The sequence below is a fragment of the Ammospiza caudacuta genome, chromosome 4 (genome assembly GCF_027887145.1).
Source record: "Ammospiza caudacuta isolate bAmmCau1 chromosome 4, bAmmCau1.pri, whole genome shotgun sequence".
Classification (NCBI taxonomy): Eukaryota; Metazoa; Chordata; class Aves; order Passeriformes; family Passerellidae; genus Ammospiza; species Ammospiza caudacuta.
In genome coordinates this window covers 2,451,085-2,475,571 of record NC_080596.1, presented here as the reverse complement: position 1 = coordinate 2,475,571, position 24,487 = coordinate 2,451,085, and the positions used below count along the sequence as shown (strand labels likewise).

Sequence of the window (24,487 nt, the reverse complement as noted above, 5' to 3'; positions counted from 1 at the left end):
ATTTTTTTCTTGAATGATTGAACTATGATGTCACTTTTTGTCTTGGCTCTAACTTTTTAGAATTGGGTAGTTGTTTTTTTTTCTGCAGACTATTCTCTTAACACTAGGAAAGTGGGAAATATCTCAATGTTCATTGCAGAGCAACTCTGTCTACCCCAGCACATTCCAGGGCCACCGAATCATTTGTGGTGAGAGTGATTCAGATCTGGTTAAGATGATTTAAAAGAGAGGTTATGGGCATACTGCAGTTGTGCATTTAAGAAAATACAGAGTTTTTACTGCCTGATTGAGACCACATGGCTCCAACTTAGACTTTTCTTTTAACATGGAAATCATTGGCTGGATGTACTCAAACGATTTATTTTTTTTTTAATTGCCTAGAGGCTGAGAGTTTGGGTCATAGCATTTAATGGTAAGGTCAGGGTTACAACAAATAGTTTTTAGTGCTCCTTTGAATAAATGAAAAATAGTTTTTTGAATATTTTGCATGGGATGAAAATAGGCTTTTCTTAAAAGAGAGCGAATGTATCTCAGGAATTCTTTTGCACACTACAGGCTAATTGGTGACCTGTTTGGAGAGTGAGAAGGATAGAGATAAGGGAAGATCTCCCTGTCATAAATCACAGTAAATATGTTCCACTCCAAATATATTATGGAAAATACCAAAAGTAAAAAGGAAAGACCTTTGTTATTGCATAAAAGTTAATTGCTTACTCAGCATTTTGTGCTGCTCTTAAGAGGATTGAAAAGTTTACATAAGTAAACTCTCTTTAAATTGTTGTAACTATCTACACACAGTATATCCCTACTGTGAAGAATGAAACTGTAGTAATCTATATTCTTTTAATGCATATTCTTTATTCTGAAAATTTATTTCTTCCCTTAATGCTCTCACTTCTTTCTTCTCAATTATTATATTTCTTCCATAAACTGATGCATAGCTTTGATGTAAAACTTTCATCCAAATAAATTTCCCTCAAATGAGGGAAATGAGAGTATTAGATTTTTATGAATGTTATTTTGTGTGGATACTTTTGAAATTAGTAAAAAAAATAGTAAAAAATTCCAAGGTGTTTCAAACATAGAATGCAAATCAGAAGTTAGAGCATTGAAAAATTATTGTTCATTCTTGCATCTGTTTGGAAGGTGAAGTAATGATAAAAGGCAATTCTTACACTAAATCACTGTAATTTATCTAGAAATAATAAAGGAGTAGTATTCTACAAGAGGAAACCCAATAAACAATAGTTATGAGCTTTTTGCTGTCTTTAAGGATTGGGATGATAAATTTAGCTGGGGGAAATGGGAAAAAAGAAGAAAATATCGATCATATAGCTATGTACATCCCCTTCAACTAGTCCCTTGCTTAATGTTACATCTCTCTCAAATTTACAGACCATGCATGAACTTTGTTCTTAACTTTAAAAAAGGCTAAAAACTAAAAAAAATAACCTAACAAAACCCAAACTTTAACCAGAGCTCATGAATCACTTTTAGTTAATTTCTGCCTCACATAAACTACAATGTAAATGTTTAAAAGTTATTTGCAGATTTTTGTAACTTTGAAGTGTGCAATGCAGGTGGGAAAACTATTATTATTTCTGAGTAACTACTGTGAGAATTAATCAGAGATCAAAATATGTCCTATAGTGCCTTGAAATTCCTGCCTGTGGTATGTTAATGTGTTGTGTTCAGTTTTACTGAGTTAATGCATCTAAAATACGTAGAATCAACTGGATTTGGTTTTATACTACACAATCCAAAATGTACTGTGGATAGAACAGAACAGTCTTTCTACAAATACACAAGAAAGCATGGCCTTTAAGATGCCCAGTCTCAAAAGACATATCTTGTGCCTGAAGTCCTTGACAATTTCAAGAGCTCCTCAGTGCTTTACAGATTAAGTGAAGCAAAGGTGAGAAAATTCTGTTGTGTTGTATAGGTGGGAATATTCCTGTGTCTTCACATATACTCCAGAACATCCTGGTCTTTGCAACATCTTTAGGCCAGCTTTTATAGGATATGTACATATACAGTTATTCATCTGTTACTAGATTGAAAGTTGTCATTCTTCCTAAACTATGACTACTTACAAATTTTTCTGACTGTAATGCTGGTACAGTCTACGTTGCACTGTGCATATGTAAAATAGACACCCTCTCTTCAGACAGTTTCTCAATCAATGGAGAGAGGCACACTGGGAAAGGAAATAAGAATCAAGGAATTTAAGGATTTACAGGGGTCACAGCAAGCATGTATAAACTCAAGTCACTGCAAAAAGGAGTCAACCTTAAAGCAGTCTTGACTATTGACCCTCAACCTGTTGGATTCCTAGGGAATTTTTGATTTTCCACTCAAACCTGCTCTTTGTATTGTTTCCTATTTCAGGCTTCATAATGGTTGTGAAAAATACGCATGGTATTCTTTGAGGCATTGCTAGCTAGGCCAGTGTATGTCAGTAGGTGGGAAGAATCTTGAAAATTTGAAAATAATCTTGAAATGAGTGTTTGGAGCAAGAAGGCAGAAGTCAAAACTCTGAAATAGTCACCAGAGTATAAAACATGGGTACATGCATGGTCTAGGATCACACCATATTGACAGCTGTCAAACATGGACGTAAGCTTGCCTGATAAAGCTGGAACTAAAGACTGAAGTGAGGGCTGTGTCTTGCAGCTAATGAGGTGTGTAAAGGCACTTCAGCTGATATCTGAACAGATAGCATAAGTCAGTCATTCTTATTTAGAGAAAGGTGATGGCTAGTCCTCAGACCTAGTTTAGGAAGTGAATGTAATCCTCCCCTAAGGAAGATTGCTTGTGTGTTGTAAAAGGCACAGTACTGCAGCTGTTAACCCTAATGACAGATATCTCATTGTATGAACTGAGCAAATCAATGGAATGTGATTTCAGTAAAGGAATGCTCTGTGAAGGACGCTGAGGAAAAAGTGCCACAAGTTTTGGGAGAGCTGAGGCTCCAAAGACAGGCAATTTTCCTTCCCCACCCTTTCTTTCCTAAATCTGTTGTTTCAATGAGACCTTTTTATACAGCACACTTTAAATCTGTCTAGGACACCACAGATGTTATCCCAGAGTCCAAAGTCTTGAATCTTATTTTTCCTCTTTTAATGGATAACTTTTTGCTATATCTATGATTCAATTTGCCTCTGAGGTAGGATATGAGAAAATAGCCTGCTACAGAAAAATAACATTCCTTGTAAATATGATAGCTATTTACATAGAGATTAAGCTTTTTTTCCCATGAACAACTGTGAAAATTATCCTTGATATTATTATATTATGAATCAGAACAGGTATTATCAGTATTGTTTTGCTAGTTTGTTGGAAATTAATTCAGAAAGCTTTCAGTTTCCTACAGACTAGTAGGCATAGAAACTAACCTGTTAAAATGGTGATTTTTCTAGCCGTAAATACATGAAATAAACAACAGTTGCAAATGTCTGTGAATATAGGGCATCCTCATCCATTTGAATATAAATCATCCTAATCTTTAGTTCTTTGACGATGACAGTTTCCTTCATTGACATCCCAGCCTTCCAAGACCTGTTTCCAGTATTGAAAACAATGGTGAGAGCAGGACAGAGGTGCTTGTTCCCTACATCCTATGGCACTCTGCTGAGTGTTGCCAATCTCTGCAGGCTGAGTAAATTCTCACTGAGTAAATTTGATGCTGTCATACTTAATGCAAGGCACTGACAAAACTGCTGACAGCTTCCTTGCTTTGTTGTCAGTTACTAAGCTGCTGACCTGACCCAAATGAATCACGTATTTTAGCTTCTGCTCAGCAAACTTGTACTGACTGTGTCTAGCTTAGAAATCATTGAGAAGAAAAAGAGAGATGATAGTAGGAATAGTACCCACATAAAAATGGAATCCTTTTGTATTGTCTATGTACAGAGTTTCATTTTGCATTTAATTTGATATAGTTTAGCTAATGTTGCAGGTGCCAATTAGAAGTTGATCTGTACAGCTACTATCATGTAGAGAACTGTCTTCTATAGGCATCATTTAGTTGGCCTATAAAATGCACAGTGATGGCAATGTATGTCACAGTTCATGTAATAGCTTTCTACCTGTCCAAATATCTGAAGATGTTTTCCAATTTTCAAGGTAAACCAACAAGTTCCATGGTTACCACTTCCATGTGTTCAGGATGAACAAGACTATACATCCTGAATGGAGGTTTCCTTTTACTTATTGTTGATTTGCAAGTTATTAAGGTTATGTTATTTAATATTGTTAGTTTGTTTTTTGTGGACTAGAGTGATTGGTCTTAAACAGTTTTCATCTTCTTCCCCTTTTTAAGTATTATGGTTTTGAGAAGAATTATTACTTCTTCATCTGACATGTGTGTTGTCAGACTTGAGTTGCCACTGACTAACTCACCATAATCATGTTAAATGCAATTATGTATAGAATTCAAATTGCATAAATGCAATTTCATCCTTGTAACTTTACATCTTTTTTCTTACTTGTAACTCTTTACAGTCCTTCCCTCCAAGTTCAAAATGGTATTTCATTGGAAGATTATGCCTGGCAATTCTGTAATAGGTACTCTTCCCCATGAAGGCAAAATATGACAGCATGCATTTTGAAAATCCGTTTCTGGCCAAAGGAATATAAGCAATACCTAAGAGTGGCATTTCAGTTATAGGCACTATGCATTCCATTTCAGCTAGACAAGGAATCATGTTAATCCTACAAGCCTCAACAGTTCTTTGTGTCTGAAAAATGTTCAGCATTTCACACGGGATTATTAAATACTTTTTTTTAACCCGCTCTAACCATCTTCACTGCCTTTAATTTTTCTATTTTCCGTCCCTTCCATGATCTTCTTAATTTCCTATCAAATACCAGAAGTTGTAATTTCATTTAAGCATAGGTCCACGTAAGCCAAGTCATGGCATGTGGTCTAAGTGAACAAAGTTACAGCTATTTACAGGGCTTAGGTGCATGACTGCCTTCAGACTTCATGGAAGGTGGCCACATAATATTCTTCTGCAACAGGTAAGCAGACCCCTAAGAATGAAATTCCAGTATTTCCTTGGCATGCAGGGCTGTATAATAACTAACATCCATCTCTTCAAGCCAATCTGCTAGCTTCCAAAAAGATTGAATAATTTTATGGCTAGCAGTACATCTGGTAAAGCAAGGTCAGAATCTGCTCATATTTTAGAGACAATGCATAGAAGGTGGCCTTCGAGATAAGACAGTGGAAACTGAGTTCTGAGATACCTCTTACTTTCTTGGGATACAGTGGGAAAAGTGCTTAACCTCCATTTCTCAATAATAAAACATATCTAATCACCTCATGTCCAATTTCTGTTTAAGTTCTTACACATCTATTCATTGAGCTTTTCTTTAGAGAAACATTTTTATTCAGCTCCTGCAGACACAAGAACATTCATTGTGCAATTAGATTCTGTCTAGACTGTTGTTAACAGGTAGTCCAATGCTTATATTCAATAAGATGTGCCATGTGCTAGAGACTGGGGGAAATTATGGTGAATGTTCTTACTGAAAATACACATAAGAGTATGCCCAACCTAATGGAATGGGAAAAATGTTTGGGGGAGGAAATGGTGGAATAAAAGGAGGGAGGCCTGCTGTGCTGCTCTGGTGGGCTCTTCCAGCATGCTCTGAAGCTGGGGACAATCTGAATGGAACCAGGCATGTTGTCTCTAATACCATATGTGTGTTTTGTATGAAGCACTATACTTTAACTCTGTTCTCATATGCTTTATGCACCACTACTGTACTCTCAGTACAGGGCTGCATGCATTTGAGGACAATTTTTAGTATGTTTGGGATATCTTTCTGTAACTTTGTTTAAACAAATATTTGAGGATGCTTTATGGGATATAAACCAGGCAGAGTTTCCTGAATTAACTTTCAAGTCCATTTTGGAGGGAAGATTTGTATCTGTATATTTCCATGCAGAGCAAAATCCTTTAGCTACAGGGTGAAAAATACAGAGCAGCATCTCAACTTTGGAAATCTAACATTATGATTTTTGGGGGAAGAGATGATAATCTTTGCATGAAACAAAACAGCAGATCAATTAATTTTTTTGCTGGCACAACTACAGACACAAGCAGAAGGGGTCTTCTTGACTTACTGACAAATGAATTAGTGGAACAATCTGAAATGCAGATAATGTCTACCACGCTTTGACTTCAGGGTAAGATGTTCCAGGCCCCAGAAGGAAGTTGTACAAAACCAGTCAATTTAATTACCTGTCAGAATGGAAGAAATTATTGCTCAGTGTCTGGCTTTTCATGCCCTGAAACTATAGGAGCTCCTGTGTAGTAGCTAGTTGAAGGCAATAATGCGTGTTTCAGGTGCTGGGGGTTTCTTCTCTTCAGTGCTGAATTCTTCTGTGTAACATGTTTCATAGTCCTGTGACAGTCCTCTGAAAGTATAAAACTCTCAAAGAGTGTTAAATGAATGGCTTTATCTGGTAATCATTTAAACTTGAATTACATTAAAAAATTAATGAAAGCATCTACAGTAATATTAAGCACAGAACTGCAGAGCCAGCTATTATCAAGCATTTTATGACTGTACTTGCTCATTCATCACATTTATAAACTGTTCTTGCTTTGTGCTCTGACACATGGAAACAGCTTCCAGGATTTTGGCATTGGAGGCAAGCTATTGCAGTGGAGATCAAAATGTAGAAGATATTTCAGGAGAAAAAAAAAACTTGTAGTGAAATATGAAACCTAAAAATACAAAATGAGAAAGTTACGTGGAATGTTAAGGTTATAAATGAATGCAAGTTGATCTTTTACTCCACTTAATTCTTTCTGTCACTTCCTGTTTACATCACCTACCAACTTCAGTGTAAAGACTTATGAAATGCAGGTAAATGTATCAAAAAACTAGTATGGGAGCATTTTTCTTCTGTATCTTTCTGTACCTGCTCATTTGCTTTTTTGTTTTTATTGAGTCATAATAGAGAATTGCATTTGCAGATATGTCAGAAGACAAAATAATTTTCCTTTTCAATGTATTTTAATTAATTTTGGAAATTGTAGACCAGATTGTAACTCCTTAGAATCCACAGGTCTTAATTTGTGATTTTTTTTTTTTTTTTTTGTCTGAAACCAATGAAACCCGGAGGGATTACAGATATATTTACTAATATATTTATGAAGCAAACAGCCACTTTCCAAAAGTAAATGGCATCATTTGGGATTAAGAACAAGTGGGAATTTTCAACTATTCAATTATTTTGCCATATCTCATATTTAATGATATTGAAAAATATATATATATTATAAAAATGTTGAGTTATTGCAAATTGAAGGTATTTTCAATGCAATACCTTTTTATGCATTATATCTGCAGGCATTTATAATTAAATGTTGGGATCTTATAGAGGAGAGTAAATTCCAGTGATGGGAAGAGAATTTAGCCACCTGAAGTTGAAAGTATTTTGTTGTGACACAATTTTGGCTATGCTCTGAAGGAAATTTATTTCAGTTTCAAAATGTAATGGAAGCTTGAAAAAAATTAAATATTGTCAAGCACAGACATCCAAGTTGTTGAGTGATGGCATTCATTACTGAAATATAGAATTGTAATTGGAGTGAAGCAAAGAGTTCTTTTTACTCTTCAGCTGTGTCAGAAAGTGCATATTCTGAATTTTCAGGAGAATAGAAGTTTTCTCTTCAGTTATTCTGATTTATCCTTCTTCAGTGGAGCTAGCCTGGAAGACAGCAGAGTTCTTGCTTAGGCACTCACAAAGAGGCTCTAGCTATGTTGGCCCAGACTGCACTGGATCTCAAAACCCCTTTTCAGATTTATCCCAAATGTATGCCTGAGTTGTAAGTGCTGGTAGTGTGCATACATGTGGCAGGAATTCAGGCTTAGTCAAAGAGATGATTAAAAATATTCTTCTATAAACATTTAGATGTCAGGTACAAAATAGTGCTCCAGAAAATGAAGTGAGAATAAGTTGTCCAAGAAGAGATGATGTATGGAAACGGATACATTAAATATTGTAAATGACTTGTAATACAATTAGTTTTCTGAATATTCTGAAGAAAACTGATGTAAAGAATCTCACTAAGTTAGCTTGCAGTTATCTAATGAGTCCAACAGCCCTCAAAAATGTCTTACAAACAGGGTTGTTGAAAACTTCATATCTTTAATTATATGTAATTTATTCCTCGATTTTTAATTCATGCTTTTTTCACATGAACATGGTCACATAGATTTTAAATTTATACATATGTCCAAACTCACTAGTTTAAAAGTTTCTTGATGAAATAAAATATTTTTGAATATGTAGTTTATGTGTTGCAAATAATCAACATGCCTGTTGTAGACAAGGTGGTTTGCAGTTCATAAGACATAAGTGGTCCTTGAATTGCACAGAATTTTCACTCTTTCTTGATCTGATGATTGCAAAAATATAGAAGAAAGGGAATTACCTATCTACATCTATTTGTCAGTTAAATTGTAGCTTCTGAAAGTGACACTTTTATTGCATAGACTAGTGGCCAAAGAGGGAAAAAAAAGTTCTGTGAAAGGTTTTTGAAAATGTGAAATCTGTGGGTTACACCTACACCTGGACAATTATTTTGTCTTCAGAAAACACCTAGTTAAGATCAAGAATAATAATTACTTTGTGTTTTGTTAATGGACAAAGATGGACAAAAGATAAATCTTTTAAAGGAGTAAAGATAGATCAAAATAGGATGTGAGGTAGGGTTTAAACTTTGGGCTTCAAAAATGGAAAATAAATTATTCAGCATGCATTTCAGCATTCTGTTATTTCAGAAGGTTGACTATAACATAAACAATACTGTTGTAGAAGAAACTTCTTTAAGAGATGTTTGTTCATTCTGGTTACAGAGGTAAGCATACAGATTTTTCCTTTAATATTGACTGCTTTTTGGCCGGTTAAAGAAATATGATCTCCCTACTGTTCATGTTGAATAAAAACAGCTGCACAAATGTCTTTGATCCACATGATGAAACAGGATTACCTGAAATGTGGTATCTCATTTGGATACCATTGGTACATTTGCGAAATATCATTTGCACCAACCCCACAGTGCAGCCAACAACAAGAGTCACTTCCCTGCTTTCTTTGCTGCATGGCTTAAATGTACCTATGAGACTTTGAAGCCAGATCGCCAGATCTGCTAGATACTGTTCATTAATTTTAAGTTCAATATTTATGTATCTTCCTTATAATCAAAGTTCAAAAAAATTATTGAGCATATACAGTTTTATAAAAAGTTACTCCTGCAAAAAATGAGTAGAAAGCAGTGAACATTACTTTAACTTCCTACACCACTTGTTATTACAGAAAAACACTGTGCAAAATCTGAAGAATCAGTTAAATCAGTTAAATTAACGTACACTGCTTATAATGTAACACTTTTTATTATAAAATTGGCTTCTGCAGTTTTCATTATAGAGACATTTTTTAATTGCTTAACTGAAGGTTCAGCCAAGCCAGCATTTATATTCAGATTTTTTTCCTTAGAATTACAGTATATAAATACTTTAAGTATGTATGTTTTTATTGGTAACTCTCTTATGAATTACCTATACAAATAATGAAATATCTATTGCACAAATATTGGGCAGTGTGTAGAGAATTATAAGCATCTGAATAATTTGATTTCTGCAGTGTACTCTAAATCTTTTATGAAAAGGCTGATTTCTTTTAAAAATCGGGTCAAGTTCTTTAGGTAGTAATGTTTTATAGTCTGGAAGTGCCGCACTGCTTAGTTTCAATGGAGAAAAGCAAAATGGGAGTTACGCAGTATTGTGATGGAAATGCTGACTCTGCCAGTAAGAGAATGTCAGAGTATTTAACTTTGACTTTTCTTGCTGGACATACTTAACACCACTAAGGATAAAATTACTTTTTAATTTACAACTTATCTCTCTGCACTTTCTGTAGTGGTCAGAGTTCCCTATTATAATTTCTCCCTAAGGCTATATCTTAAAGTTTCACTTCAGCTGCCATTTTAAATTAACTTTAAGAGTGTGCAGAGAGGAAAACCTCTCTATTCCTCAGTGACTCTCAAAAAACATAAGTTCCAGCAGGATTATGCATTAGAGAGAACCTTGAACTGTTTTTCTTAAGACCCTTGTGCTTACTTAGTCAGTGTACTGCTCAACTCTGTTTATATTTTGTTCAGGGTCATTAAAATCCCAGACACACGTGCTCCTATGTATTTCCATGCATGGAGGATTGTGAGGGCATAAAGAAAAGAGGAGTGAATAGAAAGGCACATTGTGTGGCTTGCTGCTTGGTGTCAGTGAGCATGAGCTGCTGCTTACCTGGCATCTGACTGTCCTTTTTTGTTTGCTGTTCTGGTTTTGCCACAACGTAGCCAGTAGAAAGGCAAAGAGGGTTTGATGCATGAAAAATGAGTACCTAATCACTGTTCTCCTGCTACCAAAATGTCTCTTCCTTGTCTGTTGACTTTCCTGTCTAGTGATTGTTTCACTGTCTGCCTTAAATATTTAATTGCTATTATTTTAATATACAGGAGATATAATGTAGGTATAAACTAAGCATGGTTGAAGAAAAGCAAGACAAAGAGTGGAAATGCACACAAGAAGAGAAATGGTGGAAAGAGAATGAAGAAGAAAGTAAGAAAGAGCAGAAAAATGCAGTGCAATTTGAAATTGAGCAAGATAGAGAATGACTAATAAAATTTATTTCAGTTATATAAAGTGTATGATACTTTTTTTTTTAATTGGTCAGCCATTATCTTACATCTTACAGTAGTTTCTGTTCTTTTTCAAGGGGACAGTTCTCTACAAATTTGCATGAACTGTAGCGTGGCCTGCAAGAATGCACCCATGGTGCAAGCTGGAAGACTTATTCTGGGGACTGATATGTACACACATCTGCAAACCCTTTTGTTGGTGTCTCTGTCTGTTTTTTCCCTATTTGCACACTTAATGCATACAGAGAACCTGCAACAAAGGGATAGGGAAATGAGTTGATGATTTTATGCTTGGTACCCAGAAGTTATGAAAGACGTATCTTTTAAAACAATGGTCTCTGTGTAGAGAATTTTCTTTTTCTCAAAGCATCTGCCGTGCGTTTGTTCCTCTGAGTCATTTTCTTTCAGGCTGGGTTTGGTTTGGTGTATTTTAACTCTCCAGAAGTATTCCTGTCTTCTCAGGGCTAGAAAATAATCCTCTTATCCCCAAGAGGATCAGTAGGCTGGAATAGACTGGACATGAATTAATGCTGCCCTAGTTAGCATAAAACTGGAATTTTCTTGTAAGACTTGCTTTGTGGTTATTTTTCTGTGTCTAGCCATGAGTCCTGGTTACTTTGGCTCATTTTCCCTTTGATAGTGATTTGTTGCTTGCTTTAGTGATCCCTTCGCAGTAAGAGGGAATGCTTCAAAGATTTGTCTTTGAATCTTTTCCAGTCCTTAGGAGCAGAAAATTCTCCTCTATGATTATTCTGATTGTAATGCATTAAGGCTGACTGCACAAATATATAAATATATAAAAGATGAAAAAGTGGCATTCAGTCTGTGTTTGGGAAAAAAATACTTCACTTATTTTTGCTTGATGACCCTTTTTTGAATTCACAAACTCTGTTGATCCGAACTGGCAACTGGAAAGTTATTGCTGAATCAATATTTGAGTATTTTCTTGTTCACCTAATTTTGATGTAATAACCAAAAAAATTCATGACAAGTAATCCTCCTCTTTTATCAACATGTACACCGAAAAGAAAATACAATTAGAAACGTAAATAGAGTACAACTAAGCTTCTTCCAGTGTTCTCCGTTTGAAATACCTGTGCTCTTGCCAGTTGTGAAGGTGAATTCTTCTTTCCACAATAAACAGTGGAGTCCCGCACCAGGTGTGTTTCCCATGCATCAAACATTGCCTTAATGACAGCTGAGGTAATTTGGTATCGAATTGCTTACTTATGTGCTTTCCTCTGGGGCAGGCAGTGTGTGATGAAGCAGGTCAGGACTCGTTTTCAGTATGACACTGATGTGATACAACAAGTCTCAATCCCAGCTAGTGCTGAGGAATAGCTCCCACTACTTGAGACTGACCATGTGCATGCGTATGCACAAGTCAAGGGACAACGTAGGACTTGTCCTCCTAAGAAAACAGTTTACTTATTAAATGTTACCTGACAAAAATATATAAATGGATTTTTTTTTGTTTTAGGTTCTCATGCTGAAGACAATTTCTTAAGCACTTTATGAACATAGAACTTAGGAAACAATAGAAAGCTATACAGCTCGCATGAAAATAAAATGGGATCTGTCTGAGAAAATAATTAGGCTTGGAGGAGAGATTTTCCTTTGCAGGATGTTTCTGGAAAGGAAAGAAAAATAGAGCAAATGGTTATGTAGGGCTTCATATTACAGGCTCTTGTCTGTGATTGTCTAGAAATTGAATTAGCTTCTCTCTTGTGCATATTGTTTAAAATGCAGCTTAGAAAAGGCTACACAGAGGTTAGGACTCTGAAGGTCTAATAATCAGAAATAGTAGCAGAGGTCCTCGCACTGGTAGAAGGGACGACTTGTGACAAGAGGAAAGGAGGGGAAGAGGGGGAAGAGAAATGTTAATTTTGGCAGTAGAGCTGACAGAATAGATTTGTCTCCAAGGCAAATAGTTGTAAAAGTAGGTCAAAGGGGTCTGCTGAGTAAACAAATGGAAGTTTGTTAGTTCTTTCCAAAAATGATACTTTCTCTGTGCACTATCTAGGTAACAGAAGACAGAAAAAGAACTTGTTAGCATTTTAATTACTGAAGACAATTGCATATAGTTTTAATGCCACTACAAACTGAGGCTTTTGCCTTCAGGAATAAAACATTTATTGTTCATTAACACAGAGAGCTTGCCCACAGTTATTATGTTATTAAGGGGAATTGTGTTATGTGTAAACCTGGTGGATTTCTTAACTCTGCATTCTGTAATAACCATGACATTTCAAGTTTTACAATGCAATATTTTCAGAAGGATGCTTTAAACCATTTTTTATTTATGTTAATTACATGAAGTTTGTAATTAAAAAGAACAATAAAAGTGAGGCTGTTCAATTTTAGACTTCTCACTGATTGTTATTTTATAGTATCTGTCATCCTGTAGTGTTGCATGCTTTTCCTAAATAGGTAGGAACTCCTTGGGGTAATTTTTGTTTCTGGGGGTAATGGGAAGTCATCTGATAGAGGGGAAAAAAATTAAATCTGAAGTATTACTGGGACGTAAATGCAAAAATTCTCTCATCAACACATACAAGTTAAAGGAAAAATACCAAATTTTGTGGCAAATTTTAAATATTTAAAAATATTTTTAACAATTTGGTCATCTTTTACTTTGAATTGACTATCCATAAATTTCTGAGGTTATATTTGTTAATTTAAAAAAAAAACATACTGGAGTAGAAAACTAAAAGTTTGGGGGGAAGATCCCTTTTGAAGCTTGTTGTCAATAATTCCTCATTTTGTTCTTGTTAGAACAAGATTTGAATATTGGGGTGGCAGAGGAAGAAGAGGGAAAGGAGGGAAGGGAGAGGACATAAAAAAACACAGATTAGGATTATGGAGTGAGAAGAAGAGAAGAAACAGTGGTAAAGATCAGAGTCAGTTTGCAGGACTGGAATGGGAATAACAGCCCTGGCAAGGCTTGGCAAAATTTTTTTTGTTTTCAGGATATAGGGACAATCTGAGAACAGAAGATTGGTTGCTCATGAGCAATTTTCTTTTAAGGACTCTCCAATCTATCTCTGCTCCCTGCAAAAATGCACAGCAGACACTAAAAACCAAGAATTACTGACTTCTCGTACTTGCTGGGCTGCCAGAGATAGACATAAATCAGGGCATAGCCCAGGGTAATAGGACTGCCTGATATGAGGGTATCAAACAGAAAAAAGGTGGGAACAGGTACATTCATGGCAGCAGTATGGGCTGAGAACACAGAGTAGTTTACACTGGCAAATGCTTGATTGATCTGATGTAAACAAAATTATGCTTTGCTTTTACATACTTGTAAGTCACCCTAGATAAGTGTCTGTTTTGTCTGTACCTAAATCCATCCCTTTTGTTGTATCTTTTTGGTAGTGGAAATGTATTACTTACATGCATAAAAATCCAGCCCTAGGACACCAGTTTATGTTCTTGATCTAAAGCAAGAGTAAATCTATTTAAAGCATACCAATATGAAACCTGTGCCATGGGATCATGTTAGGTTGACTGAGCAAGATGGACAAAAATCCCAGAATCCCAGAATGGGTCAGGATGGAAGGACCACAGCGGGTCATCTGTCCCAACCTCCCTGCTCAAGCAGAGCACATGGCACAGGATTGCATCCAGACAGTTCTTGAGTATCTCCAGTGTGGGAGACCCCACACCCTCTCTCTGCAATCCCTTCTGGTGCTCAGTCACCCGCACAGCAAAGTTCTTCCTAATATTCTGGTGGGGCTTTCTGCAAATCAGTTGCCTGTTGTCTCTTGTCCTGTTGACTCCACTGAGCAGAAGCTGGATCTGTCCTTCTGTTACCCTCCCTTCAGATACTTCTATACATTCATGATGTACCATCTCAGTTGTCTCTTCTCAAGGCTGACCAGGCCCATCTCCTATTCTTATATAAGAGATGCTCCAGTCTCTTAATTATCTTTGTTGCCCTCTCAACAGGAGCTCCAGAAGCTCCATGTCTCTCTTGTCCTGAGGAACCCAGAGCTGGACACAGCACTCCAGGCAAGGCCTCACCAGGGCTGAGTAGAGGTGCAAGATCACCTCCCTTGACCATGTTCTTCCTAATACACCCCAGGACACCATTGGCCTCTTGGCCACAAGGACCCTGCTGGGTCTTGGACAGCGGGGTGTCCACCAGCCTCCAGCCCATACTGATACATGATTATTCCTCCCCAGGTGTGGCAACCTGCATCTGCCTTTGCTGAATTTCAGCTGGTTCCTCTCTGCCCATCTCTCCAACCTGACAAGGTCCCTCTGAAGAGCTGCACAGCCCTCTGGGGAATTGGCCACCTCTCCCAGCTTTGTGTCATTAGTGAACTTGCTGAGGAGGCACCTTCTCATCCAGCCAAGACATTGATGAATAATACTAGGCCAAATATCGACCCCTGGGGGACACCACTAGTGACAGGCTTCCAGCTAGACCCTGTGCTACTGATTGCAAATTCAGATACTTTGTGTGCAGAATCAGCGGCGTTTAGGTAGATGGGAGTGATGAATTGTATCAAAATGGATTAGACTGTGGTCAAAACAAGCCAATACACAAGTTATGCAGGAAAAACTCATTTACCAAAACAGGACAGGAGACAGTTTTAAAATGTAGGTGTGTTGTGTACAATTTTCTTTGTATTCAGAAATGTCTCCCTACCTTTTAAACAAAGTTTATTCTAACAAGTCATTTCTTTGTGAAATACTTTCTTTGTTAAACACTTCAAAGCACAATGTGCTGATTTCAGTAGCAATTTAGATTTTTGAAGCAGAGTGTAATGTCTTCTGGTGTGCGATGAGCCTGAACCAATCCTTTATATTCTTTTTGTCTTTGTCTTTCTACATGTGTGTGGGCTGCAGATGGTTCTGTGAAGGAAAAGAACTCCAGAATTCCCCTGACATTCAGATCCATTCTGAAAGTGGAGGACTTCATTCACTAATTATAGTAGAAGCCTTTGAAGACGACACTGGGCGCTATACTTGTCTGGCTTCAAATTCTTTTGGTTCAGATAGCACATCAGCTGAAATATTCATTGAAGGTAAGAGATAAAATAATAAAATACTTGATGCATATAAGAAAAGATAACTAAGCTGAAGTTTACTTTTGGTTGTTTATCTTAACATTATATTCAGTATGGTGGTAATTTTATCGTATTCCTCTGCTTTTCTTTAACAAACACATTTTTAGCATCAAATAATATTAATTCTGATATTTCAGTGAATGTATCAGGAATCACTGAGTAGATTGCTATTTATTTAGGGCAGAAAAGAGATAAAGAATGAAATAGGAGGAACCAACAAAAACTTTGGCATATCATTATAAGCAGTACTTCTGTAAATCACTAGTAAAGTTTTGACTAGTGATAGTAATAATGATTTTCCTGGTAGCAGTAATCCCCATCTCAGTTTTGACATATCTGCCTCCCTGTGCAAATATATGTGGCTGCCCAAAATGAGTCATCTTTAGTGTCATCTTTAGTCATGTGTAAATGTACTATAATCCATTATCTTTGGCATACTGATTTTAAGTCAGATTAAAGTCAGTCATATTGGTTTTGTCCACAAACAGCTGCTAGTTATTGTCAAAATATTTCCTGACTGCAAAATTAGTAATAACTCAAGTATTATTTTCTCTGAGAAAAGTTAATGATGGCCATGACTAAAATTATTAAGTTATCTTTTAGTAGAGAACTGTATTTCAGGCAAGATTATCTTATACCTGAATACCAATTTTAATTCATACATCTCCCAAAAAATTAGGTACTACATATTCTTTTACCAGTTTTGTAACTCATTAAAGTTAATTTAAATGGTCACTTGAAAGCATAAAATAAATTAACATAAGAAATAGCCATAAGAAATCTAAATAGTGACACACCAAAATTATTAAATAGATTTTTATTAACCAAACAAAAAACTTTTTGCTCCTAACTAGCTAAATCATGACATAGCCTTTATAGGATTTATTTCATTATGCTCTTTATTGTCAGAACTTTTGAATATGCCATTGGGATATAATAGCAAAATCCCCAAGGCTCTTCTGAATCTTACAGATTCTAGAAGGAGTTTTCTTTACAGTAGTAATCATGATTTCAGAATTACTCAGGTGTAGTACAAATACTACTGCTGTGTGAGGTTATAGGGACAGAAGCAACAGTAAAAGATGAATAAAAGTATTCATTCTCTGACATCTGCCAGTATTGCTATATGGAAGTCCTATCTTGAAGTTTTATAACATGTTACTTTCAAAGAGAAAGATTTGTACAAGTCATTAGGCTCATGCCCTGTCATTTTTAAGGAAAACAGGTTGTCACACAAGCAGTGCTTTGTACATTAATAGACTTGATGACCCTGATGCGTCATACTTTCTTTTGTGCAGCAGGCCCAGCCATGCAAGACCTGGTTGTTCTACGTTCTTAAGAAATCCTTTCATGTAGACACACTTTGATGACTGGACATTTGCTTCTCTCTTCTCATCTGTTCTATACTACTTATTGCTTTGATTTTTTTTACAGCATAAACTTTGTAAATCAATAGGGTTTTTAGTCCCAGCATTGTTACATTGGAATCTGTCTATGCTATACTGTGCATGTTGATTATGAAATGCTTATGGTTTGCATTAAACATACAGCTATCCATATATATGCACAAATTCCTTGAGGAATAATATGTACTGCATAAATGTCTAGAATAAATGTGTGAAGTATCTGTTGTTAGGAAAAATTAGGACAAAGGGAATAAATGCTTTCATATTTTTTTCTTTAAGTAAGCTCAGGGTATTGCCAAATACATACATTATATCCAGACTTCCACTGGCAAGAAATAGCAGAGAATAAATGTTATGTGTAGGTTAATGTAAATAGTCTGAAATGTGGACATCATGGGCAGCAAGTTTAGTCTGAAAATGTCTTGGTACACTGAGTTGCTCTTACTTAAGTTTGAAGATTTGTTATCTGTATAAGCCATATGTTTGCTTAAGCTTCAAATTTAAAATTTAAGTAAATAAAATTATACATTTCCCGTAAAGCAATAGTACTCAGCATTTTTTTTTCTGTCTTGGCCATATTTGTCTCAATATTAAGGGAGACAGCTAGGAGCCCAGGGAAAGCAGTGTGCAATTAAATTGGCATGCTTATGATTTCTGTAACTGTCTAAAGTACATAGTTACAGACAAAAAAAACTTATCAGATAAAAAACCTGCCATAGTTTGTTACGGAGGGTTCTCAATTCTTGAAGTGAAATGCAAAAGTATAATAGTTTTTCCTTTGGAATTTAAACATTAAATAAATCAACAAAAATATATGAGATTATTGAAAAAACTTTCTTTTCCAGGTGCCAGTTCTACAGATTCAGAGACTGAAAGTTTAATTTTCCAGTTAAAATCTGGAGCTATGCCACAGTAAGTGTGTAAAGCATTACCAATATTGTGTAAATGTTCTTAATAAGGGATACTGGAAAATCTTTGGTTTTACAATCCGAACAAGCATCTGGGGTACACTTGTGTATGCCTTGTCTTTTTTGTTTCTCTCATGTGATATAAATGTGTAGTATAATAACTGTAAATCATATTAATTTGCTTGTTCTGTCAGAGAAGGCTGACCTCGCTCTGACAACATATTTGTTGAAACTAATTTTTCCTATTCAAAAGTAAACTCAAGTTAACCAAGTTTTCATTTGTAGTCACCCAATCCAGTGCCTCCAAAGAAATATGTAGAGGACTACAATTAAAGAAAAAAAATTTAGTTTCATCTTAAATCAGTACTTTTTATTGCATAAGGAAGTGCAAATTAGCCAGAGTTTGTCTTCTACTCAAACTTCATTCATCCATCTTGATCTTCAGCAGTCATGTTGATCTTCTCAGTTGATAATAACATACTTAAATATGTAGAAAGTACAAGGTGACTTACATATTAAAAACTAACACATTCTCATTTCAGATCCTATAAAATGCTTCCTGGGTTTTTATTTTTCAGGGCCCAAAAGAAAACCACTTCTGTTTCTTTGACAATAGGATCTTCTACACCAAAATCAGGAGTGACCACAGCTGTAATTCAACCTATCTCCATGCCCAGTCAGCAGGTATTTTTAGACAATTTTTAAATTAGTAAAAGTATTTCAGATTTTCTTCCAAGATTTACAACACCTGAAAAACTCTGCCATTTTGAGGAATCATATTGTTAAACTATAAACTACCATTACTATATTAAGAATTATGGTTTTTAAAAATTAAGTATTTATCCACTGAATGGGACACAAAAGTAAGTATACATATCGATTCTTACACAACATGTAACACAGCATTTAAGCAGCAGACAGATCCAGTGATGATGAAAATCACAGAGTTTATCACTTAATAGTGACTCGTTCAAGTCCAAAAAGAATGTACTACAAATGAATGCCTGCAATATTTTTTACCAAAAGTTTTAAATTTTGTTATTAAATTTAATATTGCCATCATTTCTTTGGGCCCTTTAGAGAAAAAGAAATTTTACTATCTAAATGTTAAATATAGAAAATCATGTTCATTCCTTTGTACTAAGTCCTTAGTATCACTGTGGCTAACTTTACAAGTTTAGATGTAAATCGTAAAATACAAACAAAATTAAAATCTCTGTCATCCTATACATGGTAAATTCTTTTCCCTTCCTTGAGATAACCTTGATAAGCTTTGAGGCACCTGGATTTATTTATCACTGCGTCAGAGAAGGGATGTAGGAACAGGAGAAGCAAAAATGCTTCAGTGCAAAAGATTTACTTGAATCTATTAACAGGAGTCAAATCCTCAAAATACTTTCAGGCAAAGACAATTGGACACAAAATTCTTATTGGAAGTATAGAAGCCCTCAAGCATTTGTTTTGATTTCAGAATATAACAGATGTGAAATAGTGATGTCTTCCAAGAAGTATGGTAGAAAGAACAATAAGACTGCGCATGTGAGAGTTTGCATTTTTGCATATACATGGGGGCCATATATCGAAACTAGTATTCTTTCCATTTCACAGCATTCTTGCATTGCTTTGCAGGCTCAAAGCCCTACTTCATACCTGCACCATCTGGATGGACCCAAGCCTATCTATTCTGCACCTATTTTTACAAAGGTATGTTTTATCCATCATGATTTTTATATCATACACTTATAGTCCAAAGAAAATATCAAAATTATGTATCCTAATGCAGGAAGGCTTGATCAAGTTCAAACTTTTTAGTATCAATGACTTCCTAAGAAAATACTTTTCCACTGCAACAGCAAACTTCTTGTGCATTCTACTAATGGATTAAAATGAATATTCTGTATGAGTTTTCTTATGGCTGTGCCTGCTCTCCATTGATAAATCTTTGTAAAATATAGCAAGGTAAGTACTAATTACTAATAATAGTCTTGACAAAGCTTCATTCACAGTAATTTATCTACTGATAAGAACAAATAACACAGGCTTTTTAACTCTGATTTAGAAAAAAAATTGTAAATTAAAATTCATAGAACCAGTTAAGTTGGGAAAGACCTTTAAGATCATCAAGCCCAACCATTAACCCAGCATGACTAAGCCCACTGCTAAACAATGTTGATAAGTGCCACATCTACATGGCTTTTAAATACCTCCATGGATGGTGGCTTCCCTGGGTAGCCAGTACTTGGCAACCCTTTCTCTGAACAATTTTTCCAGTATCCAATCTAAACCTCCTTGTGACACCTTCAGGCCATTTCCTCTTGTCCAATTGTGTGTTACTTTTGAGAAGACCCCAACCCCCACTTCATTACAAATTCCTGGAGAGCAATTACATCCCCCCAAGCCTCTGTTTCTCACGACTAAACAATCCCAGTTCTCTCAGCTGCTTCTCATAGGATTTGTGCTCTAAACCCTTTACTAGCTTTGTTGCTCTTCTTTGGACATGCTCCAGCACCTCAATGTTTTTCCTGAGGGGGCCAAAATTCAGCATGGGATGCGAGGTGCAGCCTCACCACTGCTTAGTACAAGAGCCAATCCTTTCTTCTGCTGATCATACTTTTTAGAAGTTTCTATTCAGAAAATTCTATTCTGTATTTCTCACGTAATTACTTAAGTCAATATTTATCTTCACAGTCATCCCAAATCAAACTTAAGAACCGAGAATTAGGTAGCAGCAAAAAAAGGATGGCATGCTTCCCTATCTATAAAATACAGCTTCAGTTGAAAATATTATTTCAATTTGCCTCAAACAATGATTTCCATAGTAGTAATTATTATTTAATCACTAATTGCTGAAGCCAGAATGAAGCATTTCTGGTTATTACTTCAGGAAAACATTTGATTAAAAATTAATATGGACAGCAAATAGTTTTGCCTGGAGATAAGAGTAAGAGCAAGCCCTGCTCTCTACAGCTGTCTAGCTTGGCTCCAGCATATTCCTGTCTCATGTCTAGAAAGGTCTGATTCTGTCCCTCATAATTCTGCACCCATACTGCAGGTGTCACAAGAGGGTGAATAGTGGAGGTGCAGGAGATTAGAAAATGTAGTTACTGTATGGTTAGGAAGCAGGCAATTTCCAGGTAAGAGTGTGAAATAGAAGTCCATCCCCCATCCAGAAACTACCAAAGCAATCAAAACTCTGCTATTTCTTCCTAATGCTCATATCTCTTGTCCTTGAAATTCTTTACTGAAGAATTTGAGCAGCTTAAGACAGCTGGGACATACCAAAACAAAAAAACTAATTAAACAAGAAAACAAACCAGATATGAAGAATAAAATATAAACTTAATCCAGCATCCTGACATAAATTTCTCCTCAAGCCAAGTTCAGGGAACAGCGCAAAGATTTTCAGGTTTCCATGTAACAAAATTCTTATGCATTTGATTAACTAGAGATCTGTGAATATAAACTAGAGTAACTCTGAGCTTAGACCTAACTTCAAGTGCTTTGCTGCAGTAAGGTCTAAAACTTTGTCAATAAATTGCAAAGGAAATAAGACAGCCACTGCAGAGTGAAAAGGACTCCTTGATTTATAATCTTGAGATAGATAACAAAGGTAAAAATAGTGGCTATCATCTGTCAGTTCTGTTACTTAAAATATTGTGTTTCCCTCTGGCTGCAGCTCTTCATTAAAAATCTAGTCTCTTCTGAAATTTTTCACATGTGTACAACAATTTATTACAGCCAGAGTACTGTCCCAGAAGCTATCCATACACTAGTTAATATATCCTAATCATATTGGTGTCATCTAATTTTTCTTCATTTGTTACATATGGCTCAGATGAAAAGCAGCTCCACCTTCTAGAGCTGGACCCAAAAGCAGCTCAGCTACTCTCAGGATTAAGTCAACCAATAGTTCCAGAATTTTCATTTCAATTTGTGGAAGAACAAAAATTGAAAGTTCAAACTACAGTGATCTGCTTGTGTTAATTTGAGGAATTAAACACTTCTGCACTTTTCCAATCTTTGGTCTTTTTTAAGAATGTATTTGTAAATAAATAACCTATCCAATAATTTTGAACTATATAGACATATTAAATTCAATCAGAATGAAAGAAAATGTCTGTTGCAAAAATGTAATGACACAATAAAGTTGAATTATGAAGGGAAGCAAATACTATTGTTAAGAATGTAAAGTGCTTCTGGTTTATTTTAATTGTGATGTTTGCATTTCAGGAGCTACAAAATGCCACAGCATCTGAAGGACAAGTCGTGGTATTGGAATGCAGGGTTAGAGGACCCCCTCCCATTCATGTTAAGTGGTTTCGACAGGGCATTGAAATTCAAGATTCTCCAGACTTCAGAATTCTCCAAAAAAGTAAGGCAATGTCATGGTTTAACTTCAGCCAGCAGCTGAGGACCACACAGATCCTCATTCATTCTCCCCCAGTGTGCTGGGAAAGTGAATTGGAAAGTAAGAGTGAGAGAACTCATGGGTTGAGATACAGTTTAATAGGGAAAGCAAAAGTCTCAGAAGCAAAGCAAAACAAGGAATCTTTTGACCCCTTCCCATGGGCAGGCAGGTGTTTAGCTATTCTGAGGAAAGAAAGATTCCATTACCTGTAAGTTGTTTGGGAAGAATGTTGACTAACTCTGAATGTTACCCCTTCCTCCTTCACCCAGATCTATATGCTGAGCATAATGTCATATGGTTTGGAATATCACTTTGATCACTGCAGTTTGTTTGTCCTGGCTGTGTTCCCTCCCAATTCTTTGTGCATCCCAGCCTCCTCACTATCAGCAAGATACAAGTAGCAGAAAAGGCCTTTATAGAAAAAAATCTCTGTATTACCAACACTGTTTTAAGCACAGATCTTAAACATGGCCCAGTACCAGCTACTGTGAAGAAAATTAACTCTACCCCACTTAAACCCAGGACATTTTCCACTCCCTTATTCCATACCATTTATGTCGTGCTCAGGTCCCATACTAGCCAGGAGATGCTCATGAACCACCATTTCTCATCCTTTGGTCTAGTACACAGATAGCATTCCCTTAGTCTATGCATCATCCCTGTAAAATTTCACAAAACCTACTTTGAGTTCAGTTAGTCCATGTCTTTGGGCTCCATCTGTGGTGATGATACTCAGAATAGGAGAGGTGGTGTTTTACATGGACTTACTGAGCACCAAAGCCAGTCCAGGCCAGGTCATCACTGCCCTTGCACTGCTTCTTGTGTGGGCTTCTGCTCAATTGTTTCACATTGTTCCTGGTACAGTAATTCCTATCACATGCAACTCAAATCAGAGGTTACAACAATTTAAAAGTATTGCCATTACGATCTTCACCCATGGTCCCACTGGACCCTAACATTGGATTTAACATTACAATTAACTCCTCTCCTTGTTTCTAGCCTAGCTAGCAACAAGAGGTTCTGGCTGTCTTCACCTCAGTCAATTCCGGATGTAGAGGACACCACTCCAAGTGAAAGGCAACTTGGCCTGCACTCTGCTGCCAAAGGGGCTGAGGAAAAACACATTGTAATGTGATGCCACACAATTGTGGCATCCCACTTGACTGCCTTTGACTCCAGTTCATCTTGAAGTTCTAGCACATCTGGCACAGCTGCACTCAGCCAAAATCAGCTCAGGCAATAATCTGAAGTGGCTGTTTTTAATACAGGATGGAAAAAGATCGTGAAATTAGTCTGTCAGGATTAGGTTTTGGACAGAGTCCTTTCCTCTTCCCATTTCAGTGCTAATGGCTAGAAGTAATAACTGAACTGCTGCTACTGACAAACAATTTAAATATTGCTGATTTTGTAATGTCTGTACAGGTTCTCTACTTATTTACAGTATTTCAGTATAATATGTTAATTCAGTACACTGATATTTATTAATGTAATCTCTAACAAATTTTTCTCATTTGTTTTCCTTCCTTGTGATGTGATATGCAGAGCCACGATCTGCAACTGAACCTGGTAAGAATCATATGAAAAAATAATCTCTTGATTCACTAGCTCTTTGAGTTTGTACTGAAGCCATAAATAGACAAGTGTTTCTGCTGAACAGTGGTAAACTGAAACCCCCTTAAAGACAATGCTGCTTTATCACACCTCCCATACTGTACTCTGTCCTTTACATCAATTCCTTTATTAGTTAAACAGTAAATTCCATTTAGACCAGCAAGGGGAGTAAATGGTTTGCTTGCTACTGAGGGAAAAAGGACAAGTCCCACAAAATTCCATTACCCAAATGGTGCTCGTAAGAATTACATAACACCCAACCACTAAGTGCTAGTTTTACCAATCCAGCTTGGCAGATGTGATGTGTCTTAAACACAAGTAAAACCTGATCCTAAAAAAAAAAAAAAAAGACACC

At 36.1% G+C, this 24,487-nt stretch overlaps 1 protein-coding gene across 3 annotated transcripts in view; it reads left to right on the top strand.

The window, feature by feature from the left end:
• PALLD (palladin, cytoskeletal associated protein) overlaps nucleotides 1–24,487 on the top strand; it is a 187,059-nt gene that overhangs the window by 46,639 nt on the left and 115,933 nt on the right. For all 3 annotated transcript variants that reach the window (XM_058803342.1, XM_058803340.1, XM_058803341.1), the window contains exons 3-8: nucleotides 15,579–15,757; nucleotides 18,051–18,117; nucleotides 18,692–18,797; nucleotides 19,743–19,817; nucleotides 22,344–22,485; nucleotides 24,064–24,087. In XM_058803342.1, the coding sequence (XP_058659325.1) occupies nucleotides 15,579–15,757; nucleotides 18,051–18,117; nucleotides 18,692–18,797; nucleotides 19,743–19,817; nucleotides 22,344–22,485; nucleotides 24,064–24,087 (593 nt within the window). The remainder of the gene's footprint in view (nucleotides 1–15,578; nucleotides 15,758–18,050; nucleotides 18,118–18,691; nucleotides 18,798–19,742; nucleotides 19,818–22,343; nucleotides 22,486–24,063; nucleotides 24,088–24,487) is intronic.